This window comes from Cyrtonyx montezumae, unplaced genomic scaffold (genome assembly GCF_038088225.1).
Source record: "Cyrtonyx montezumae isolate F1298 unplaced genomic scaffold, pur_monq_1.0 scaffold_8, whole genome shotgun sequence".
In the NCBI taxonomy this organism is placed as follows: Eukaryota; Metazoa; Chordata; class Aves; order Galliformes; family Odontophoridae; genus Cyrtonyx; species Cyrtonyx montezumae.
In genome coordinates, this window is record NW_027072089.1 from 102319620 (window position 1) to 102339635 (window position 20016).

At 37.5% G+C, this 20016-nt stretch overlaps 1 protein-coding gene across 1 annotated transcript; it reads right to left on the reverse strand.

The window, feature by feature from the left end:
• Window positions 1–254: 254 nt before the first annotated feature.
• Window positions 255–15073, reverse strand: LOC136058570 (prostatic acid phosphatase-like). Its single transcript, XM_065752123.1, has 11 exons — window positions 14960–15073; window positions 13534–13629; window positions 10349–10435; window positions 9600–9752; window positions 8049–8147; window positions 6363–6458; window positions 4571–4703; window positions 3537–3619; window positions 2691–2797; window positions 2068–2237; window positions 255–331 (listed from the first exon to the last, which is right to left on the reverse strand). Exons 1-10 carry the CDS (start codon window positions 15071–15073, stop codon window positions 2069–2071), a joined length of 1137 nt encoding a protein of 378 aa, XP_065608195.1. The 3' UTR covers window positions 255–331; window position 2068.
• Window positions 15074–20016: the final 4943 nt, after the last annotated feature.

Sequence of the window (20016 nt, forward strand, 5' to 3'; positions counted from 1 at the left end):
ATAACCCTTCAAAACACTATAATTGAAATTATCTTCTTGTATTAGGCCTGACAAATCATTTTGCAATGAATAAACCTTGAAAAAATACTCAATTTCACAATACAATTGTGTTTCATACTTGCTAAAAGAAAGCTACTGTTATGGAAGGGTTAGTCACTGCTTTCTGATATTTTGCTTTTGTGTTCTGATGAATGTTTTCTTTCTGATAGATATCAGCAGACTGTTGTTCATTCTGATGGAAGTTAATGAGAAATGTCAGACTGTAGTAACATCACAGCGTGGGAGGATCTGTTTCAAAAGCTAATCATGCTGAATTTCCTGGAGGCAACACCTGAAGGTAAGACAAAATGAGAGAATCCTTCTTAGCATATAACCTTGCTCTCAGAAGGCATGCCAAATATATCAGTACTACTTGAAGAAGTGGGTAGGTCATACTAAGTTCAGAAAAGCTGGCAGATTTGCTTCCATTTGGATGGAAGTAGAAGTCTTTTGAAATTGAGAGCTGATCCACATTGAAAATTTCCTGAGAAGACAAATAAGTGCTGAGAAATATTTTATCTCCTTCCCAAATATATTGAGAAGTCTTCACTTCCTTTGTTCCACGCTGTGGTCATCATCATGTGGAATAACATGGCTCTGATTTATACCACTCTAAACACTGCTACTGCTCTCTGGTGTGACCTGTATTAGCAATGCTTTCCTAATCCCTGTATTTCCCTGTACTGGGATCATAAGTCATCTCCATGACAATTAAGTATATTTTAGAAACAACTCCATGTTTGGGAAATGGCATCTCCATTCAGAATATCTACACAATATTTTTTGACCTGTCACACCTTTCTGTTTGCCAAATATTCTGATGCCTGTATAGTTTAATTATTAACAGTTGAATTATCAAAGGAACTATTTTTGAGACGATTTTTGACAAGTCTGGAAACTGTTGAAGGCAGTGAAACTGCAGTTGTGTAATGTAGGTGTGAATGTGACCTGTAAACTCTTCGCATTACTCTTCAGCTGTTTAGTGTCCCAGTGTTTAGAAACACCAACTGGTCCAGTTTAGCTGCATTAGTTGAGAATTGGTACTACATTTCATCACTGCTCACACTGATTTAGCACAGAACGGTCCCTCTGAGACCTTGCTGCACTGTGCAGGCTGTGGAGCAGTGTCCAGGAGACTGCTTTTTCCCAGATGCTGCTGGTGTCTAAAACTTCCTGCTGGAAGTCCAAAATCAGGAGCTGTTCCCAATAATGAATGAGATAGAATCATACTGAACCAGAATAGAATATGGGCAAGTGCCAGATTTTGATATGAAAATATGCAAATATTTTGATTTTCAGTCCGTATGCGTTTTCATCATTCAGGATTACCAAAGAAAGCAGTTGTGAGTGCTGATGCTGGACTTAGTGTAAAAAGCCTGGATGCCATTTAACTTTTACTGATGTTAAATTTGACAGTTGAAACAATGTGCAACTAACTCTTGTGTTAAACTTGAAGGCAAAACAATTGGCTTTCCCCATCATCAGTGCTCAAAAAGGAAAGTTGGAAAACCTAATATGGAGATACAGCCAACCTACTAGGGAATGCGTTAGTACTGCCAATGTGTATCTGTACATGTTTGACATTCTGGAGACAACTAGTTTGGTATACTATTCAATATTCATCTGTTCTGATCTCTGAATGTCTTCTAAAATCAAGAGAATGAATGGTGAAGTAATTAGCTTGGACAAATACACTAACTGTAGAGTGAATTAACACAATTCAGTCCATTTGAATGTGTTTCCTCAGTGACTGAAGGTATTTTTGTGCTAAAATCAATCAATCAATCAAAAAAAAGAAAAGAAAATTCAAATCTTGAAATGTAATCAACCTTGATTCCATTTCACCAGAAAGTTGGGTGAAGTTAGATAAATATGTCAGTGGAGTAAAAATTATGGCCATGAATACAATTTTGTCTTACTGGATCTGATTTTCTTTAATGTCAGACTAGATCCTTAAGAAAAAAAATTCAAATGAGCTCTTTGTTTGAAATCCTGACCTTAATTTGGTCCCCCAAGCATTTAACTCACCTCATTTTGTGTCCTGTATCTTACATTCTCTTGTCCAATGTTGTATGAGAACTGGGGAGACTAAGTGAGTAAATCTCTCCAGTGGACAGCGAAAACTGCAGCCAGGCAGAGTAAGAGGGTAGGGGTCTCTCAAAGTATTATTCCGATAATACATTTCTATGGTGTATTGTCTGCTTAAAAATACAGAATGATCAAAATAAAGTTAGGTGTGCAAAACCACAGATTTTCCACATTGTAGTGATTGTACTCTGGGATGGAGCTTATTTGTCTTGCTAATAATATCTATTGTTAATACTCTGAAGAGATCTTCTAAAACAATAACGATTAATACCAATCTGCATGTAGATTGTCTTACTGATAGACAGTTGAGGAGTTAAATAGATAAAGGGAGTAGATAAAAGCCCTCAGCTCTTATGTAGCAACAGAGATATTTCAGGCTGCAATTATGTGGTTCTGCTGCTGTCAGTAGCTGGTAAGTTGAATCCAATTATAATAATTAAAATCAATCTATGATCTTTTCCTATATAGTGAACCTTGTTTATCCAGTTTGGTTAGTCTGGAGTAGCAGTATATTTCTTAAAGAAAGAAAGTATATACTAGCAGTACAGCTTGCAGATACTTGCCCGTTTTTTTCCTGGTAGAGTTCAAAAAAATGACAAGCACTGTAAGGAGGCAATTTCCCATTGAAAACATTGAGTGCCATCTGTAAGGCAACAATGGTGGTTGCATGCTGTAAATAGAAAAAAAAAAGCAAACAAAAAAACAATTAAAGGTTTATTGAAAATCACTGCATTTATCTATTAATAATAAGTCCAGAACATTATCTGTATACTTAATGTTACTTATGTGACTTCATTAATACTTGCCCTCTGTCATGATGAACAAACATTGTCCTTTTCTGGCTTTACAACTGAAATGCTGCATGTAAAAAGTATATATATATTTCAATATCAAGAAGTATTAGGCACATGTAGGTCTTAGCAAAGTTAGTAGGGGTTGTGGAAACTTCTTTTAGTAAGAACTGGCGATTTTTCTTGTTAAGTAAACAGAATTTGAAATCTGAAGAGTCTTTGGGTAGTACATATGTCATTCCTTCCAAAATAACAAACTTGAACTTTTTTATTTTTGTTTGTTTGTTTTTGTTTTTATTTTATTTTTTTTACTTTTACACGTGAAAAAGACACTGGAAGCAGGAGGTGTGTTTATAAACTGTCTTTGTGGTTTTTTTCTCAGTTCTCTGCTCCATCAAAACAATGTTGTGTTGAAATAAGCTATGCCATCAGGTAAAAAATGGAGGTTTCAAAGTAGCCTCTGTTCATTAAAGAATAAAACACAATCCAGTGGTATCTAAGGTTAATGAAATAAACGTGCTTGTATCTGTATTTATCTGTATTTTATCAATGGAAGTTTCATGGCTTTTACTGCATTTAATAACTGCAGAAAGAGAACATTTAAAAAAAAGGACTCACGGCAGAATAGATAATCATTTTTTGATGGTGTGAAGGCTTTCTGGCATCTGACATATGCTTTAGGATAGTTCTTAAAAGAAGACCTGAAAGAAAATGGGGAAGCACCAATGATGACTGAAAGAGATGTTTGTATAAGTTGGCAATATTTTAACAGTCTGTCTTTAACTGAACCAGTTATTCTGTTGGGTTTAGCGAATTTGTACAGAATGCCCTGATATTATCTTTCATATGAGCAGTGGATCTGTAAAATGTTTCTGGGATCTCTAATAAACCTTCTAGAGGTTATAACTTTAGCAAAAAATTGGAAGCTTCCAGGAGTTAAAGTTCTAAAAAGAGAAGTGTATGTGTTAGCGGAATGAAACATATCTATTATCTTTGTCTACTGGCATACTTTGTAATGGCAATTGGTAGTAAAGCAAGAGCAGAAGTTTTAATTTTGTGCTTAGCTTTGTATGCTCCAAAATGGCAAACAAATTAATCCTTGCTTATATGTGAGTTGTCCTTGTAGCTCACAGAACCTGACTGTACAGTGTCAATATAAAGCAAAAGTGAGGCTTGAAGTGGATGAATGGAAGACAAATAAGTGATTAAAAAGTTTTTAGCTGTCTTAAAATTTCAGCTACTATTTTCTGAACAAAATAATAAAGCTTAGAATACTCTCATTTTAGTATACCCAGTAATGGAAAATGAAGACTCAGAGGGCAAAGTTACCATCCTAGAGATTATTACATGTAACATTTTGAAAGCTAAGGATGCTGCCTTACGTTAAATTCAGAGTTAACTCATTTCTGCAAGAATTTGCTTATTACTTTGGGTTTCTTATACAGCAAAACCAGAGTATGGTTCCTGTATAATGTTGAATTAGGATGTTTGTGATTTATATCCTCACCATCTCTCTTCTCATTAGTCAAAATCTTTTAATATCAATTGCCAATATCTATGTCATGGCATCTTTCATGGCCATGTTTATTACACACCTTTTCTTCTTTCCCATTGTACTACTGATTTTAAATAGGGTATAGAATTAGGCTTACCTCCCTGCAAACGTGATTTTTGTATTTGTTTGTGAAACCCAAATTCTGCCTGTAATAACAATTCTGAGAGCTTTATCAGCTTGGTCCTGACGCCATGAGTAGCCCAGGCAGGTAAAGTGTAATTGTTAATATCCTACAGTGAAGAAAGAAAACATGATGATTTTTTTGTTGGTTTCCACTGCTCATTTTTGTTTCTTTTGATACAAAATGCTTGTTGGAACAGATTCTGAATGCTTTTCTCAAATATTTTTCTTTATAATAACTGCATTTTGCATTTAGACAGCTTTGGAGCTCTTATTTCTAACATCCCACTCCTTGAAACAAATTTGAAAGGCAGTGTTTTACAAGAGGAGGAAATGTAATATTGAAAAATTATTACATAAAAAGCAAATGCACTATTTATGCCAATTGCTAATGCAGTTGTCTGTTGCAAAAATTTCACCTTGTGACTCTTCTTCAACCATCTAGTGGAATATATCCTAAAATCTTCACTGAAACAAATGCTATAGGGATATCAAGATTTAAGGCTTTGGACCAAGATCCAGCAATTAAGTAAGAACGACGTATTAAGTAAGACGTGTTGTCTTAATTAAGAATGACGTATGCCTGTAGAGTTTAGAGTACCTACTTATTCCAACCATGTTGGATTCTGATGCAATCCTATAGCTAGAATATAATTGATTCATTTTTGTTTTGGGAACCAGCCCAAGATAAATTAATGGTTAATGATGGCAGTTGTTAGAAGGAAATATATGCCAAGAATCCTGGTTTCTACTGCTCTGAATTCCTGTTTAAAGTTGGTATCTTTATTTCTTATGAATGTGAGTCAGAGCACTGAGCTCACAGAATCACAGAATTGTAGGGGTTGGAATGGACCTCCAGAGATCATGGAGTCCAACCCCCTGCCAAAGCAGCTCCCTAGCCCAGGTTGCACAGGTAGGTGTCCAGGTGGGTCTTGAATGTCTCCAGAGAAGGAGACTCCACCACCTTTCTGTGCAGCTGTGCCAGTGCTCTGTCACTGCACTGTGAATAAGTTCCCATGCACATTTGTGCAAAACTTCCTATGCACCAAGTAGAGCCAACTACTTAAAGATACGATTTATTTAGCTAAATGAAACAATGCAACGCGTTAGATTAAATTGGCTCAGGTCACTCTTTTCTTTTAACAAATGTGATCTGTGCCTTGAGGAAAAAAAAATGCATTCATTTAACTTAGGCCATGGCTAGCACTGCAGTCAACTTCACTGATCAAAGATGGGCCTTTAGAAACTGTAGGACAGAAGATAAACTCAATGTCATCACACCTATCACACCCTTTGTTTCGAACAGGCTCCCCAGCTTTACACAAATAATCTTTGGGTCATTTCAGTGGCTTCTTAATTCTTGAAAATACTCTAACCACTACTGTCGATATGCAACTTGGGCCTTATCTTACAAATTGCATGTTCTATTCATGTGTGTCTCTGTGATGGGCTTCGGAGGAGTAACATAATCCCAAATGTATGCTCTTGCCTAACTTTGCATGTGCAGTCACTGACAAGACATTACATTTGGTGCGCCACTAGTTTGTGTTCATTAGCATCTTCACACAGTCATAGTGTTGCAGGATATTCAGCTCTGAATTTGATGTTGGGTGAGTGTTCTGAGAAACACTTTGTGGTTCAAAATAACTGGAAGCACAGATTTACCTTCTTCTGAGGTTTTTCAAACTGCAGAAATAAAAGCTTAGACTGGTTTTGATAAAGTGTAAGTGTTTATATTGTACCTTCAGAATTTTCTTTGTATTATTTACCTCATATTGTAAAGCGTCAGAGATCCTCAAAATTCTTTCACTGTTCAATTTCTTCAGTGGGTATCCAGTGTGAGAGGCTAAAAACTTGAGAAAAGACTGGAATACAAAAAAGGAAACTTGTATGTTGCACACAGGGCCTTTCTACATTATTTTTACACACTTCCATAGTTCACAGTAATTTTTAGTAACAAGATAATATTTGCATTTGGTGCCTAAGCACTGTACTGTTGTCTAGTGCTACTCACAGGCAGATAGTTACTACCTGTTCAAGGGGAACCTTTTCTATCCTGAGCACTCTGCATGCTTTCAGTCACCTGGCAGACACCATATTAATGCTTCTAAAAAAATTTATAAAGAGCTTGTGAAACCTGGCTTTCATCCTACTTTCCAGCTATAGCCTCACTTCCACTTTTTCATTTCTGGTCTTTCTTCCAGCCATTTTTGCTCTCTACTACATGTGTTACATCGTTTCTTGAGTTGTCAAGCACATTCATTTATTCCTTCTTCATTCCTATCTTGGGATCTGTCTTTATTACAACCCCATCTACTATTTTAGTCCTAAAGCCACCTTCTGATCCGAGCTATCTGAAGACATAGAATCACATAGTAATATTGGAGAGACAATATTGGTCAATGAAAGAGGTTGCATAAACCAAGAAAACTTAAAGATGCTGATTTATATGAGCTGTGTATCACTAGTTTTTCTTGGAGAGGAAAAAAAATCAACTTTTCTTCTAGGCTGAAAAGAGAATACAGCTTATTTGTCTGAAAAAAGGATGGTCTGAGTTCTAAGTTTTAAGTGCAGGAATAGTTTATGCTTGGTGGGAATGTTCAGAAGTGGATAGAATGGATTCAGATGTATGAAGAAGTCTGTCAGAATCCAAGAAATGTTCAATGGAAGTGTGATAAACAGAATTATTTTGATATTGGTATGAGTTGCAGGGAGGTCTGCTGTAAATAAAACAGGAAATTATGATTCACAGGAGTGTAGTACTCAGATGCAGAGCCAGAGGTAGATGGCTGTTTAAGTGGTTAAAGATTATAGGAAAATAAATGAGTATGATAATGCCATTTTGATTAAACCCACGAAGAAGAAATTTGCAGTAGAATAGGCAAGTGATTTCATGGCAGGATATTTGATGCTGGTGAAAGAAAGGAATGGATATATTACAGATGCAGGAATGCAATATAAGTGAATATCTAAATGAAGATGTTAGATATGAGGCATGAAAAGGTATTGAAGAAAATACTGGGACTATTAAAAAAAATGGTAAATTGAGCAGTGAGAATTTAGTAGTGGAAGTGGTATCTGAACTAGCAAGGAGTTATATAGTCAGAAATAGCAGAGGAGTTGCTAACATGAAATAGAGATAATTATTGAAATGATGCTCTGATCTGAGATTTTGTTTTCTGTGTTCTACTCTATGTTAGGTGTAATGTTTTCTTTTTGAAGGTAGTCAATAATCTATCTTTTCAGTGACTTGCAATTTTCTGTTGGTGGGGATGGTTCAGCCTAGCTGGCTCATAATGTTATAATTGTAATTTGGGTACGTCGTATAGACTCGCTTTGAAAATCAGATATGTGGAAGGAGCAATTGAATGCCATTTTTAAAGTCTTCATATCAGATAATGTTGCTAAAAGTAGTAAATTTAATTAGAAGATATACAGAAATGAAAATACTTTACCCTGTACTGCTTGAGCTGCTTTTGGAAATCTCTTGTTGCAAACGTTTCTCTCAGAAGTTCATTGTATTTTGGGCAGTGTGAGAAAGGTACATATAGCAACTGAAAATTAAATTGCAAAACATTAATTAGGCAAGATTCTTCTTGTTCTGCAATTCAACATAGCCTTGCAGGACTGTTGTCCTAATCGGCTGCACTAATTAAAACAAGCTACAAAATTATTTGGGAGTGTTGTTTTCCTGGACATTCATCTTCAAGACTACAAGAGTCATAATGATGACTACTTACAAAATCATCTTTACATGTTTAGAGGAGTAATAGATGCAGCAGATCAAAGTTAAAGCAGTCATTTATACAAGATGGAATTTACCACTTGACAGCAAACTAACACAACCCCTCATGTGTTTTGTGCTTGGCTTCCCCAGGGATGATTTCACTCGCTGTGTTCAGTGTTTCTTTAAACATACCATCACCTTTCTACTGTGAATTACCATGCAGCAGGTGGACTGCAATAACAGTCTTTGTGCATACTCAGCTTTATTAGGTAGACTTAACACAGTTTCATTTACTTCAGTTAAATCAAAGAAACTTGCTAAGTTTCTGTTGCTCATCTTTCTTTTGACAATGAGATATTCTTAGTGTTTGTTTTGTTTTTTTTTATATATGCTCTTTGTCCTTTTTCTAGAATGGAATCTCTATTTACACAGTTTTGCAGTTAAAAGAGCTTTTAAAAAGAACTTGGGAGTCCTGAAGGGATAACTGAGAAAGCTTCACAGCAATTCCTCAATCTTTTTAGAAACATGACCTATCTCTTCAGAAGGTAAGAAAGAATTCCTGAATTATAGTTCATGAAACTAACTTTACTGATAAATAAAGGATGGACACTTGTTTTGGGTAGAAGGATACATGCAGTCTCAATCTTACATGTGTAAGCAGCAAAAAATAATATAGCTATGAATTGTTTATTTGTTTATTTGTTTCCATAGGCATGAATGAGGTGCAGTACCTGCTTGCTGTGTGTGACAGTGGTGTTGATGCTAACCAGGTGTCATTGACAGTTTGCTGGGGTACTGCCATCTGCATTGGTGTGAGCATCTCCTGACTCTATGCCAACCTGCGTGCATCCACAGGAAGACATATGTCTTCATGTTCAAGCGCTCATCACTCTAGGGTGAGAACCAATGCTCCATGCCCCTGTTCAACCTAATTCCTTGTCACAGATTGGATTTGTAAGCCCATAAGATCTGTCTCACACCATGTGTAAACCTCCTTTTCCATAATGGGACTAATACTGCACAGTTCTTATATTTCTTAGCCTTTTAACACAGATTTTTCAGACATGGGGAACTCTTATCTCTACTCAGTGTATCTAAGTCCATTCCTGTGGAAACTTGACAATATTTCTACTCAGAATATTATTCCTTTCTGCCTGATGCTTGTGATTAATATACTTTTCGTTGTTGTTGCTGTGCCCTTTTTATGGCTCTTTCATCCCGCATTCTAGATATTTTACTAATGATTAAGGGAAAACAACTTTTTGTAGTTTATACTCACATTATCCTGTGACAGTGGCACTGTGTGAACTGGAATTGGCTGCCAAAGGATTCTGGGGTTCCAAATGTGGCCCTCTGATGGTGGATACAGCCCAGCAAGAGTTGCCTGAGCACTCATAAGCGTTTGATCACAGTCAGTGCTCTGAACATAAATCTGAAGGAAGAAAGGAATTTATTATTTAAAGCCATCTCTCTTGTTAAGTTTCTTCTCTTGGTAGAAAGGAAGGGGACTAGTACTGTGCTGAGTAAGCTGGCATTAAAACAGGATGGGGTAAAGAAAGAAAGGAGAAGCGAGGAAGAATGAAGCAGAAATAGGGCCACGGAATAAAACATCGGTGGACAAGTGAGTTGCAATTTGGCAGATGCCTCCTTAGGAGTCCAAGTGAAAAGAGAAGACTACCACGATTTGACCAAATGAATTGCGACATCATGGATGCACTGAGCAGCTGGAAATGAAAACTATGCTGTGTCTGCATTTAAATGGAAATGTAGAATTTGAGATCTCCAACGAAGACACTGTCATACAACAGTGAGGTATCCGAGCCTCATGTACAGCCTTCAAAACCTTGTGCAGGGTGTTTGGCTTACCATCACGCTCACTCAAAGTTGAGCCACAGCTTCAGGGGTACTTTGAAATCACACTCAGTTCAGTAGGTTACCTCTAAATGTACCAAGTTCAGATTCTCATAGATACAGGAAGACCTATCAGCATCTTCAAAAAGCTTCCTCCCTTCTAAATCCAGTACTTGCCTCAGTCCGTTTGTAAACAATGCTCAGAAAATAGGAGTATCTTCTCCGCATATACTGTCCAAGCTCATACTGTTGCTGTATGCCAAACTGTGGAAGTAACAGAAAAGTGTGAGAGCCTAAAGAAGTGTTCTGTGCATCTATTCCTATGAACCAAAAATTATATAAACATTCAAAAATGTTTTGTTTCTAAAGAAAAGATGGAAGGAAAAGAGACAAATGGAGTAAAGTTGCTGTGTTGGAATTTCAACTTAATTATTTTCTTATTTGCAATGTGAAACATTCACTATGTGAATGTAGTCTCATTAATACTCATTTTCTTTAACCATGAAGAAAAAAAGGTAGAGAAAAGATGTTTGCTCTCAATCTAGATTGCATGCAAATGAAGATTGTTACTCTTTGTCTCTTAAACTCATATCTTGATAAGTTAAGCTAAAATTCAAAACTTAATGGACAAAAATTCATAATCCCCTATGCGTCTGCTATAGTTAGGTAGATGCAGCATCCTGCAAAGGGACTTAATAAAGAAGAACTATATCTGTAGTGATCCTAGCACATCTATTATAGGCAAAGGAATACATTTATCACCCTAGAATGGCTGAGTTCTTGCTAAGTGAATTCTAAAGGAAGGGAGGGTGTAGAGCACTTGATTACAAAGCCATGTGAGTTTACATTATTTAAAGAGATTGTAAAGAAAAATGCAGTATTTATACTAGAATACATCTATATAAACTAGCCAGGAGTGAGCTGGAAATTGGAAGGATCATTTGGGCTAAAGTTGAAGTTTCAGTGACAGCAATGGAAGCAAAAATACCTGACCAGTTCAAAGACAGAGCTTGGTAAATGTACAAACCCAGATTATATGTTGTGGCTTTTTGCCATGGCAAATGCCTGGATTTGATTGCTTTAAGGGTTCTTCTTATTTCTGTGTGATAAGAACTGTCAAATTAAAAGCTACTTATGAATTCCCTGAATTCCATCTTCACAATAGGCTTTACCATAAAGGTTATCCCTATATTTACCAGTAACAGACAAGAGTGGGCCATAAGAATAATATTCGATGTCTTCTTGACAGATGTAGTTTTGCAGCCATGTGGTTGTTTATCCAAACTAACAAGACTAGCTGAATGGAAAGATTACTTAAAGCAGGTACAGACATGTCCTAACAAAGCTGCCTGTTGCTGGCTTACAGCAGTAGGGTGCAGACACAGCAACCACCTGACTATGAAGACATGTCCAGGATAGGAATCTCACAGAATATCACCAGAGATTCCATGTGGAAGGTGCATTTTTGTCTTGTGCAAGATCTCCTTCAGAAAGAATGAAAATTTTGAATACAAGTCTGAGTAAAAGTCCTCCATACCCCTAGGTATTTTGGTACAATGTTAATTGTTAACTACAGTCAAAATCCTGATTCTTGGTTCTGGTCCAGGCTGTTCTATGATTCTATGTGAGATGTCAGGAGGAAGTTTTTCATGCAGAGGATGGTGACGCACTGGAACAGGTTGCCCAGAGAGATTGTGGATGCCCCATCCCTGGAGGCATTCAAGACAAGGCTGGATGTGGCTCTGGGCAGCCTGATCAAGTGGTTGGTGACTCTGCCCATGGAAGGGAGGTTGAAACTCAATGATTTTTGAGGTCCTTTTCAATCTAGGCCATTCTATGATTCTGTGGCCCCAGCTTTCAACTATTAGATCTTGTAACTTTTTTGAAGGGTATGTTCTCTCCGATTACAAGTCTTACTCTCAGTAAGAAAATAGCCAATAAAATGGAGTCAATCACTTAATCTCTGAGTTAAATGAGGTAGATAACACTTCTCTCACAATGAAATATCGTTCCTTAATGAACTGTTTCCAACTTATTATCATCACTTTGTAGAGTCACGAAATGAGAATCACGTGCAATGTCCCTGTAATGTTCTCATGGTTGTGATCTTACTTGTACCTGGTTTTTCCTGGCCTAAATTGAAGTACATTCAACTTTACTCATGTAATCACTACTTTGCACTGGGATCTCAAGTATGGTGATTATTCACTGCTTCCCAAAGTCCTCTTCTGAGTCACAGGGTAACTCAGGTTGAAAGGGATTTCAGGAGGCTCCTAGTCTAACCTGCTCAAAAGCAGTCAGAAGTCAGAACAGGTTACTGAGAGCTTTATCCAGAATATGAGGCATGGCCCATGGCTTGCATATGTGATTGCCTCTTTCAGTTGCTGGAATTGTGCATCTGAAATTTCCTAGGGTATGTGCTCATCCTAAGCTTCTGCCTTGGCTTGTCTAATATGTGTTGGTAAACCCTGACACCTTAAAGGCTCCCAGAGCTTACATAGCCTGAAGCATGCTGGCATGTGCTGAACTTGCATCACATACATACGAAATGTTTGAGTCACTGCTGAGCTAAGGTACAAGAAGCTGGACCTAACTGCCTTTGATATATTTATTGTTGCTTTCTGCCTTAAAATGAGCTTTGCTGCCACAAAGTCAGGCATTTTTCCATGCAAATGGGGAATGAAAGCATAGATACACTAGGAAATGCTGATGGGAGCAGAGCAGACATAGGTTTAACACCCCCTTAATGTTCTTGTACTCCTTTGAATCCTAATAGCACAAGACCTGACTCTTTGTACCATTTACAGGAAGAGGCATCTAGTACTATTAGTGGTTAATAGGTAAACATGGGATCTGCAGTTGCTTGATTTGCTGCCAGTCAAGGCCATCAGCTGATACTGGTATGCCAGCTCAGTTCCACATATATCCCACCAACACCTAAACCAGCTGAGTTTTAAATCAACTTTCCCTAGCATAGCATGAGAGACACTTTTGCTAATACTGATCTTAGTAATTCACAAGCTACGAAGCACTCCTATCTAACAGAAATTGAGGGTGTTTGTGAGCCCTTCCACCACCTTGACGTAAAGCTATGTGTTTGATCTCATGTGAATTGTCAGTGCCTGGCTCCTCTCAGAAGACCCCAGCCTACAAGCAGATAACTCAACATGCCCTGGTGTTGGACCAGAACAGCCAACTCAGTGTCTTTGAAATCAGTGACTATTCACATCTGTAGCTTCCTGGTAAGTTCTATGTCTGTTCTAATTACAAAAGATCTGCATATGGCAACTTTACAGGGACCTTCTCCAAGATAAAACAAAGTGCTAAAATTAAAATTTATTTCTGTATATAAAAAACCATACCTTGGTAAGCTGTCCATATCCATGCTGCCTTGCAATTTCTTTGTGCTTGTCAGCTGGAAAAAACTCCTGCGGGGTATGATCACCATGGTGAAATACCTGATAAAACAGATGGAATTCCCTTCATGTTACAGGTCTCTTTATGGTGGGTGTAATAGTGCAGACCCAAGAAAAATGCCATGACAATGACTACTGTATCTAACATACTAAGTGTGTTCACTATAGTTATCTGTGGTCTAGATAGTACTACATTAGGTACTATCTAGGTCTACAGCACCTGCTTTATTTATTTAGACAAGTGTAACTCTTTTCTTTTAGTTCAAAAGTTATAAAGATTTCTAATTTTTAAATATATTTTAGAGAGGTCTGTACTGGCAGGTACAGACTACAGCACTGACAGAGAGAAAACAAACAGAAGAATGTAAATAACTTTCTGGGAATGTTGGAGCATTAATATTTTGGTAGGACTGAGGGCTCAAAAGGAAGAAAAACAGATTACTGCTGGAGATACAGTTTCTGTGGCTGTTGGCTGCTAAGCACTGTATTTTGGCAAAAATTTGCCCTAAAAAGCCACATGCTGTCTTTTCCATCAGAAGAGGTAAAGAAAGTGTTGTCTATAGTCTAAATGCAGGCCAAACTGTTACTTTGAAAACACTGAACATGTTCTGGAATTTCTCTTCATACAAAAGATATATCTATAAAGGTACACCAAGATTTTTCATTCCTGTGATGAATTCTCTCCTTATCCAGCATAATCCTTGTACATATGCGTCATATCACCCTAAAATTTTACCACCAGATTTTTCTAGTTATTTGTCCAAGTAGGGGGAAAATGATAGAAAACTATAGAAAAAAAAATATTACTGATAATTTATATTGCCCGGAGGTACTCAGAGCAGACCATGGTCAGGCCTCCTGCAAACAGCAGTACATTATAGTCATTGCAAGTAGCATTCATTTTACAGCAATGCTTCTATGTTGTGTATTCAGTACCATTGTATGCTTGTCTGGGTTTCTCACAGTGAAATCTGATTTGCTTGTTAATGCAGTGAAACCAGAGGAAAGGTAAAAATTCTTCTATTGCAAAGAGTATTTTTGAAAGCCATTGAAATTTACTTATGAACTGACATTTCGTATTTTAAAAATACTCCTATGCAACTCCTCTTTTGTTGCTAAATAGAATAAAAAAAGTATGCTGTCATTCCAGAAAGTTACTGTCATCCAGGATGGCACATAAATAACATTATAAAATCTTATTTACCACTGGGGATTGTTTTTTGTGCAACACAATAGTGAATTTTGAGTATGCAGTAAACACTTAAGTATTCACATACTCACAAACATTCCCCTCCACACACACACACACACTTCAGACCACAAAAAGAGCGACAGGTTTTTAAGTCCATTTGTCCATGAACAATATACTTACTACAGACACAAACTTCAGTTTTCTTTTTGCTGTGGTTTGGTGAAGAATGATGCAGAAGAGGCAGAATGTGAAACACAGGCTCCAGATTCCACACACCAGCTGCCTTGATCTCATTCTGAGGGTAAGTAGCTTTCAGCTGTTCTGCACACCAAGGAAGGCCCCTGGCTGAACATGGTGAGACAGTAGATATGTGGCTGAGAGGGGAGGAGTTGGTTGTGCTTGATGGAGTCTGAAACTGTGATCTCCCCTCCTCCTCCCTTCCTTCTTGGGTCAGTGCTGTTCTGCAAATTCATAGAATGAAAATCGTAGTTTGCACTTGCACTCAATTTCTGCATCCTGTGTATGACAGGACAAGGAATCTCTAAGCCCTTCAGTACCTGCACCAGGCATTTGCGAAGTAAGTGAACATGGAGAACTAAATGTTCCATCTACTGTTTAAGCAGTGATTTAGTATTGATCAGTCTTCACAAAAGTGAAAATGCTGCAGATATGCTGTATCTTACTGTAACAGTGTTCATGCAGTCTTACTTGAACAGTTTGTGAGAAGGAAAGTGAGAGGGAACAGTGCTGCCAACTGTTCTTTTTTGAAGGATCTCAGGAATTTCCCTTATATTTGGCTGTCTTTAGCAGGATGTTTTGTTACATGGGAGCAAGGATAAACCTAAACTGATTGCAAAAAATAAAGATGTGTCTAGAATCATAGGATTATAAAATCATTAAGGCTGGAAAAGTCATATTCAGTCATATTCTTGTGTTAATAAAAGCCCTATTCATGTATAAAAATTGGGAGTGATTTCTTAGTGATGAAAAGCTCTCAGTACATAGAAATTTAAAATACATTGATGAAAAAATCATGTTTCTACCCCAAAAAGTTGTATAATTTCAAGCCAGCTTAAAGTACAAATAGCAACGCTTTTCCTCATAGTCATCGTGAAGACATCTGGGCTGCCTAGATGGATCAGTTATCTTTCCCAAAGTAGCAGTTCCTCTTCTTTTGTGTGTCAGTGTTGAAAAGATTTCTCTATGAAATATTCTGAGGTCAGACTTGCTTGGTCAAGATGGTTCACTTGTCAGTTCTGCTTTTGTGCCTGAGAAGGCTGACCTAGTCCTGCGGAAATAGAAAACTGGGAGTTGGCAATGTTTGTTGAGAAGGAGAATTTATTTTACTTTATTTTTATTTATTTATTTATTTATTTATTTATTTATTTATTTATTTATTTATTTATTTATTTAAAATAAGGGACCTGACCTGGGGGAGATGTGGGTTAAGTAGTTAAAGCTATCCACACTCCATATAGTTTCCTCTCTCCACTGGCCATCAAACTTCAAAAATCTCTTCCAAGAGACTACATACATTGCTGTTCGTAGGTGACATGACCACAGAAGCCCCTCCTAAAATATCCTGCTTTGTCTGGCAAGCCTTGTAATAACACCAACTGGTATCAGTGAGAAAAAAATACACGTTTTCAGGATTGCAGGACTCCATGCAGGTTCTTCAGATAGTAGTCCAGCAGTGGCAATAGATATATGATAGGAGAAAAAAGGGTTTAACTTTATTCTTTTCCAGACATTGATTGTCTCTCACTATATGTGGGATTTCTTTAACATGAAGGTGAAATTAGTCATGGAGATGACAAAATATCAGTGTAAAAATGGATATTTGCTTCCACTGATCTAAAGCTGGCACTATTAATTCTGTGGGAATTAGCATACATAAAAATAGTTTTAAAGTACAGCACATCAGTGCAAATCCATTCCTGCTGAAGGTCATAGAACTGGAATGAAACTGCTACACCACAACTCTAGAGAGAACAGGAGGTGGATCTTTCTTGGCAGCTAACTCTTACCTGCAGAAGTCCCCTGTTGTAGCTGATGAGAGATGTAAAAGCTGTGGGTTCTTTCAAAGCCGACAGATTCTTTAGTATGCTTGCAACCAGATTTAAAGCACCAGGGAAAAGTGGAAGAGGAAGAGATAATTATAAAGGTTATAAATGAATTTCCCTTACTACCGTGAAAGTGAAAAGGGAAATATATCAGGTGTAGATTATATGCCTTTTTTTAGTAGCGTTTATCACATCATGCTGAACATAATATTATTAAAGTAAAAGTATGTCTTTCTGTTGTTTGTTATACTATGACATCTAATAAGTCAGTGTGTTAAGTTATGCTGCCAAAACTTAGGCATTGTTTAGGGGGAACAAGATTTGATTAATGATCATTCAATATTCCTAAGTAGATTCTCAGTTTGAGTGCCATTGTTTTTAAAAGCTTTCATCCAAATGGTAAAATTTGCCTCCTAGCAAAAAAAAGCTGCAATGTGAAGAGTACTCAGGTGGATGTGATGCTTACTCCCCTCCACCATCTTTTATTAAATGCTGGGTTGAATCTGTTTGGTTTTTAAACATAGTAGAGGAATGGATTTGCACCCTGATATGCAACTACTTCATTAGCAATGCAGAAGAATCAGAATTAGTTGAAGATATGCCCATAATCATGCTAGGAGAAGGCACGAGCATGAAATTATTTGGGGTAGAAGAAGGCATGTATAGAAGGACTCTTGTCTTCCCATCCTGCCTCTTCTCCTTCTTCTTCCCTGCAGGCTACCCTAGTAGGATACTTGCTCCAGTATCTGGTGTTGAAGTCATGACTGTGGCTTTTACAGAGTTGACTATTATTGCCACCTCCATGCCTTTTCTGTGTCTTCTCTCCTCAGCCCCACTCAGGTCAAGGTAGTATCTGTCCCTTTGCAGAGTCCAGCGTAAGGATGTTTCCTCTGGTTTGCAGTGCTCCTGTTCATCTCTTGCTTGCACACTGTGAGTAAACAATAATGAACAGTGAGGTTATCATTCATGCAGCTGCAATAATAGCCTGAACAAAAGGGTTCCAACTCCAGATCATTTTCTTAGTATCTAAATAGATAGGTATCAAATGCCTCTGTTTGGCTAATGCTTAACATTGACTTCTTTCATCCTGTATGTTAGGAGAACAAAGGTAAGTCGTGTCACCATGCCTGTGTCACCAGGACACATTATACCTCACCTCGAAAAGAATTCTGCCCCAGTCAGATATGCACTTTCTGTTAATGATTTCAGTGCTGGCATGCAATACTGTCTCAACCCATTCTATAACTGCGAGACATGTTCACCTTCCCTGAGAAGGTGAATTGAACCTTGTCAGCAGTACGAGCAAAATGGAACATCTGTAGACTACAAATAAATAAATCTGCAATGTTAATAGCAGCTCCAGAGAGCTCTCAATGATGTTCTTGCTGCTGTTAGCAGGAGGAGCCATGACTTTCTTCAGCAGCAACAGAAAACAAGAGCCTTGGTGTGGAGGCTTGTAAGCAGTGAGACTGCAGTCATACTTACGGCAGTCAGCCTTCTCTGGTTGGACCCAGAGCTACTGTTCTGATATCAGTCTGTGATAAAGTACTTTGCACAATAATCAGCTTCTTCACAATTACACTGATAGAAATACAGAGTAGGTACACGGAAACTGATGGACTTATTCCAGATGTATTTCCCTGGAGATTTACAGTGCTCTTCTTCCACTGATGTTCTCCTCAGCATATTCTGATCTGCATTTCATAGATATATTTGGGTTATGTGCATCTGCTGCTCCAGATCCTTGCTCAGTATGCTTTTGATTAGCTATTTATCTCTAATAGAGTTACACTGGCTTATGGAACCTTCAAAGTAAAAGAAAAAGAGGGACATTAAAATTCATTTCCTCCAGCTGTTCTGATGAAAAAGCATTATAAGAGAATGATCTTTGTGTTCATGCAGAAAGAGATCAGATTCTAGATACCACCTTCATTTGGAGTTTTTCTGCATTGTAAAGCCTCTTCCTTTCAAATGTGAGCATTTTATCTCCACTTTTGTGTGATTCACCTTTGTCATGAGAATGTACATGACACAAGAGGAGCGAAGCTGCTGTGAGGGAGTTGCAGATTAGGATGCAGTGTGGTAGTTGTGCCTTAACGGATGATGACTGACACATCAGAATTAAGCTGACATTAATCCACTACTTCACAGTGGTGCTTATTTTAGCCTCAAGTCATCATTGAAACACAAACTGAATTCTATACAGCATAAACCCCCTTCATTCTTTTTTTTTCTTTCTTTTTTTCCTTTTTTTCTCCCCCCCCCCCAAAAAAAAAAAAAAAAAAAAAAAAAAGGAAAAGAAAAAAAAAAAGGAAAAAAAAAGGAAAGAAAATTTGCATGAATAAATTCATGCACCTTTGTTGGGCTGGATCGTACCACCAGACTACCAGTGCAGGAAAGAATTAAGGCTTTGTAGCTAATTTCTAGGAGACAAAGGTTTCCTAACATCATCAAGACTGTGCTGGATGGGACTGACAGGCTTCATGCCATGTTGACAGTGGAACAGTAAGGTGTTTCTCATACTGGAGGAAGAGAAGAACATTTTCTTTCAGACAGCCATCATCACAGCTGTCTATCTTTTATTAAAGCCAGAAGTGTTTCCATCCAGGTGCTGACACAAGTCCAAACAATCTCACTGTGTGTAATCAAGCATCATGCTATTGTCCTTGTATACCTTAGAATACCTGGGGGAGTTAGGTTCCTGCTTTCTGTAATCTTTAATAATTATATTTAACTTTGAGGTAGAATACAATAACTGTGATTAGAGCGATTGTTCTGCTCAGCTGGAATGATTTTTGTTCATGTCCTTGCACAATACTGCAAGATTTGAAATGCAAATACAGGGAAGGGGAGATATGTTCTCTCAATAATGTACGTTTTTAGATTTCTATTGGAAGAAAACCAAAATAACTTTATGTAAACCTAAGCTTAGCTAATACACAATCTAGAATTTTTCTAAGTATGGCACCTTCCTGATGATGAGTGTGGTCTACTGATGACAATAGTTTCAATTTTGATACTTGAATCCTGAATTAGGAGGGAAGAATTAGTAAATTAGTTGCTGGCTTCAAAGCTAATATCTCGTCTTTCCCCCTTATTCTGTTTCCATGCTATTATCATTCTTCGGTCTCTATTTTGTCATTTTTGCTTTTCTACATCTTTACCAGTGAAACA

Coding starts and splice junctions, on each gene's coding strand:
- LOC136058570 (XM_065752123.1), bottom strand. CDS start 15,073: ATGAGATCAAGGCAGCTGGTGTGTGGAATCTGGAGCCTGTGTTTCACA. Junction 10,436..13,533: donor GATATGGACAGCTTACCAAG/GTATGGTTTTTT, acceptor TTACTTCCACAG/TTTGGCATACAGCAACAGTA. Junction 4,704..6,362: donor CTGACGCTTTACAATATGAG/GTAAATAATACA, acceptor TCTTCACTGTAG/GATATTAACAATTACACTTT.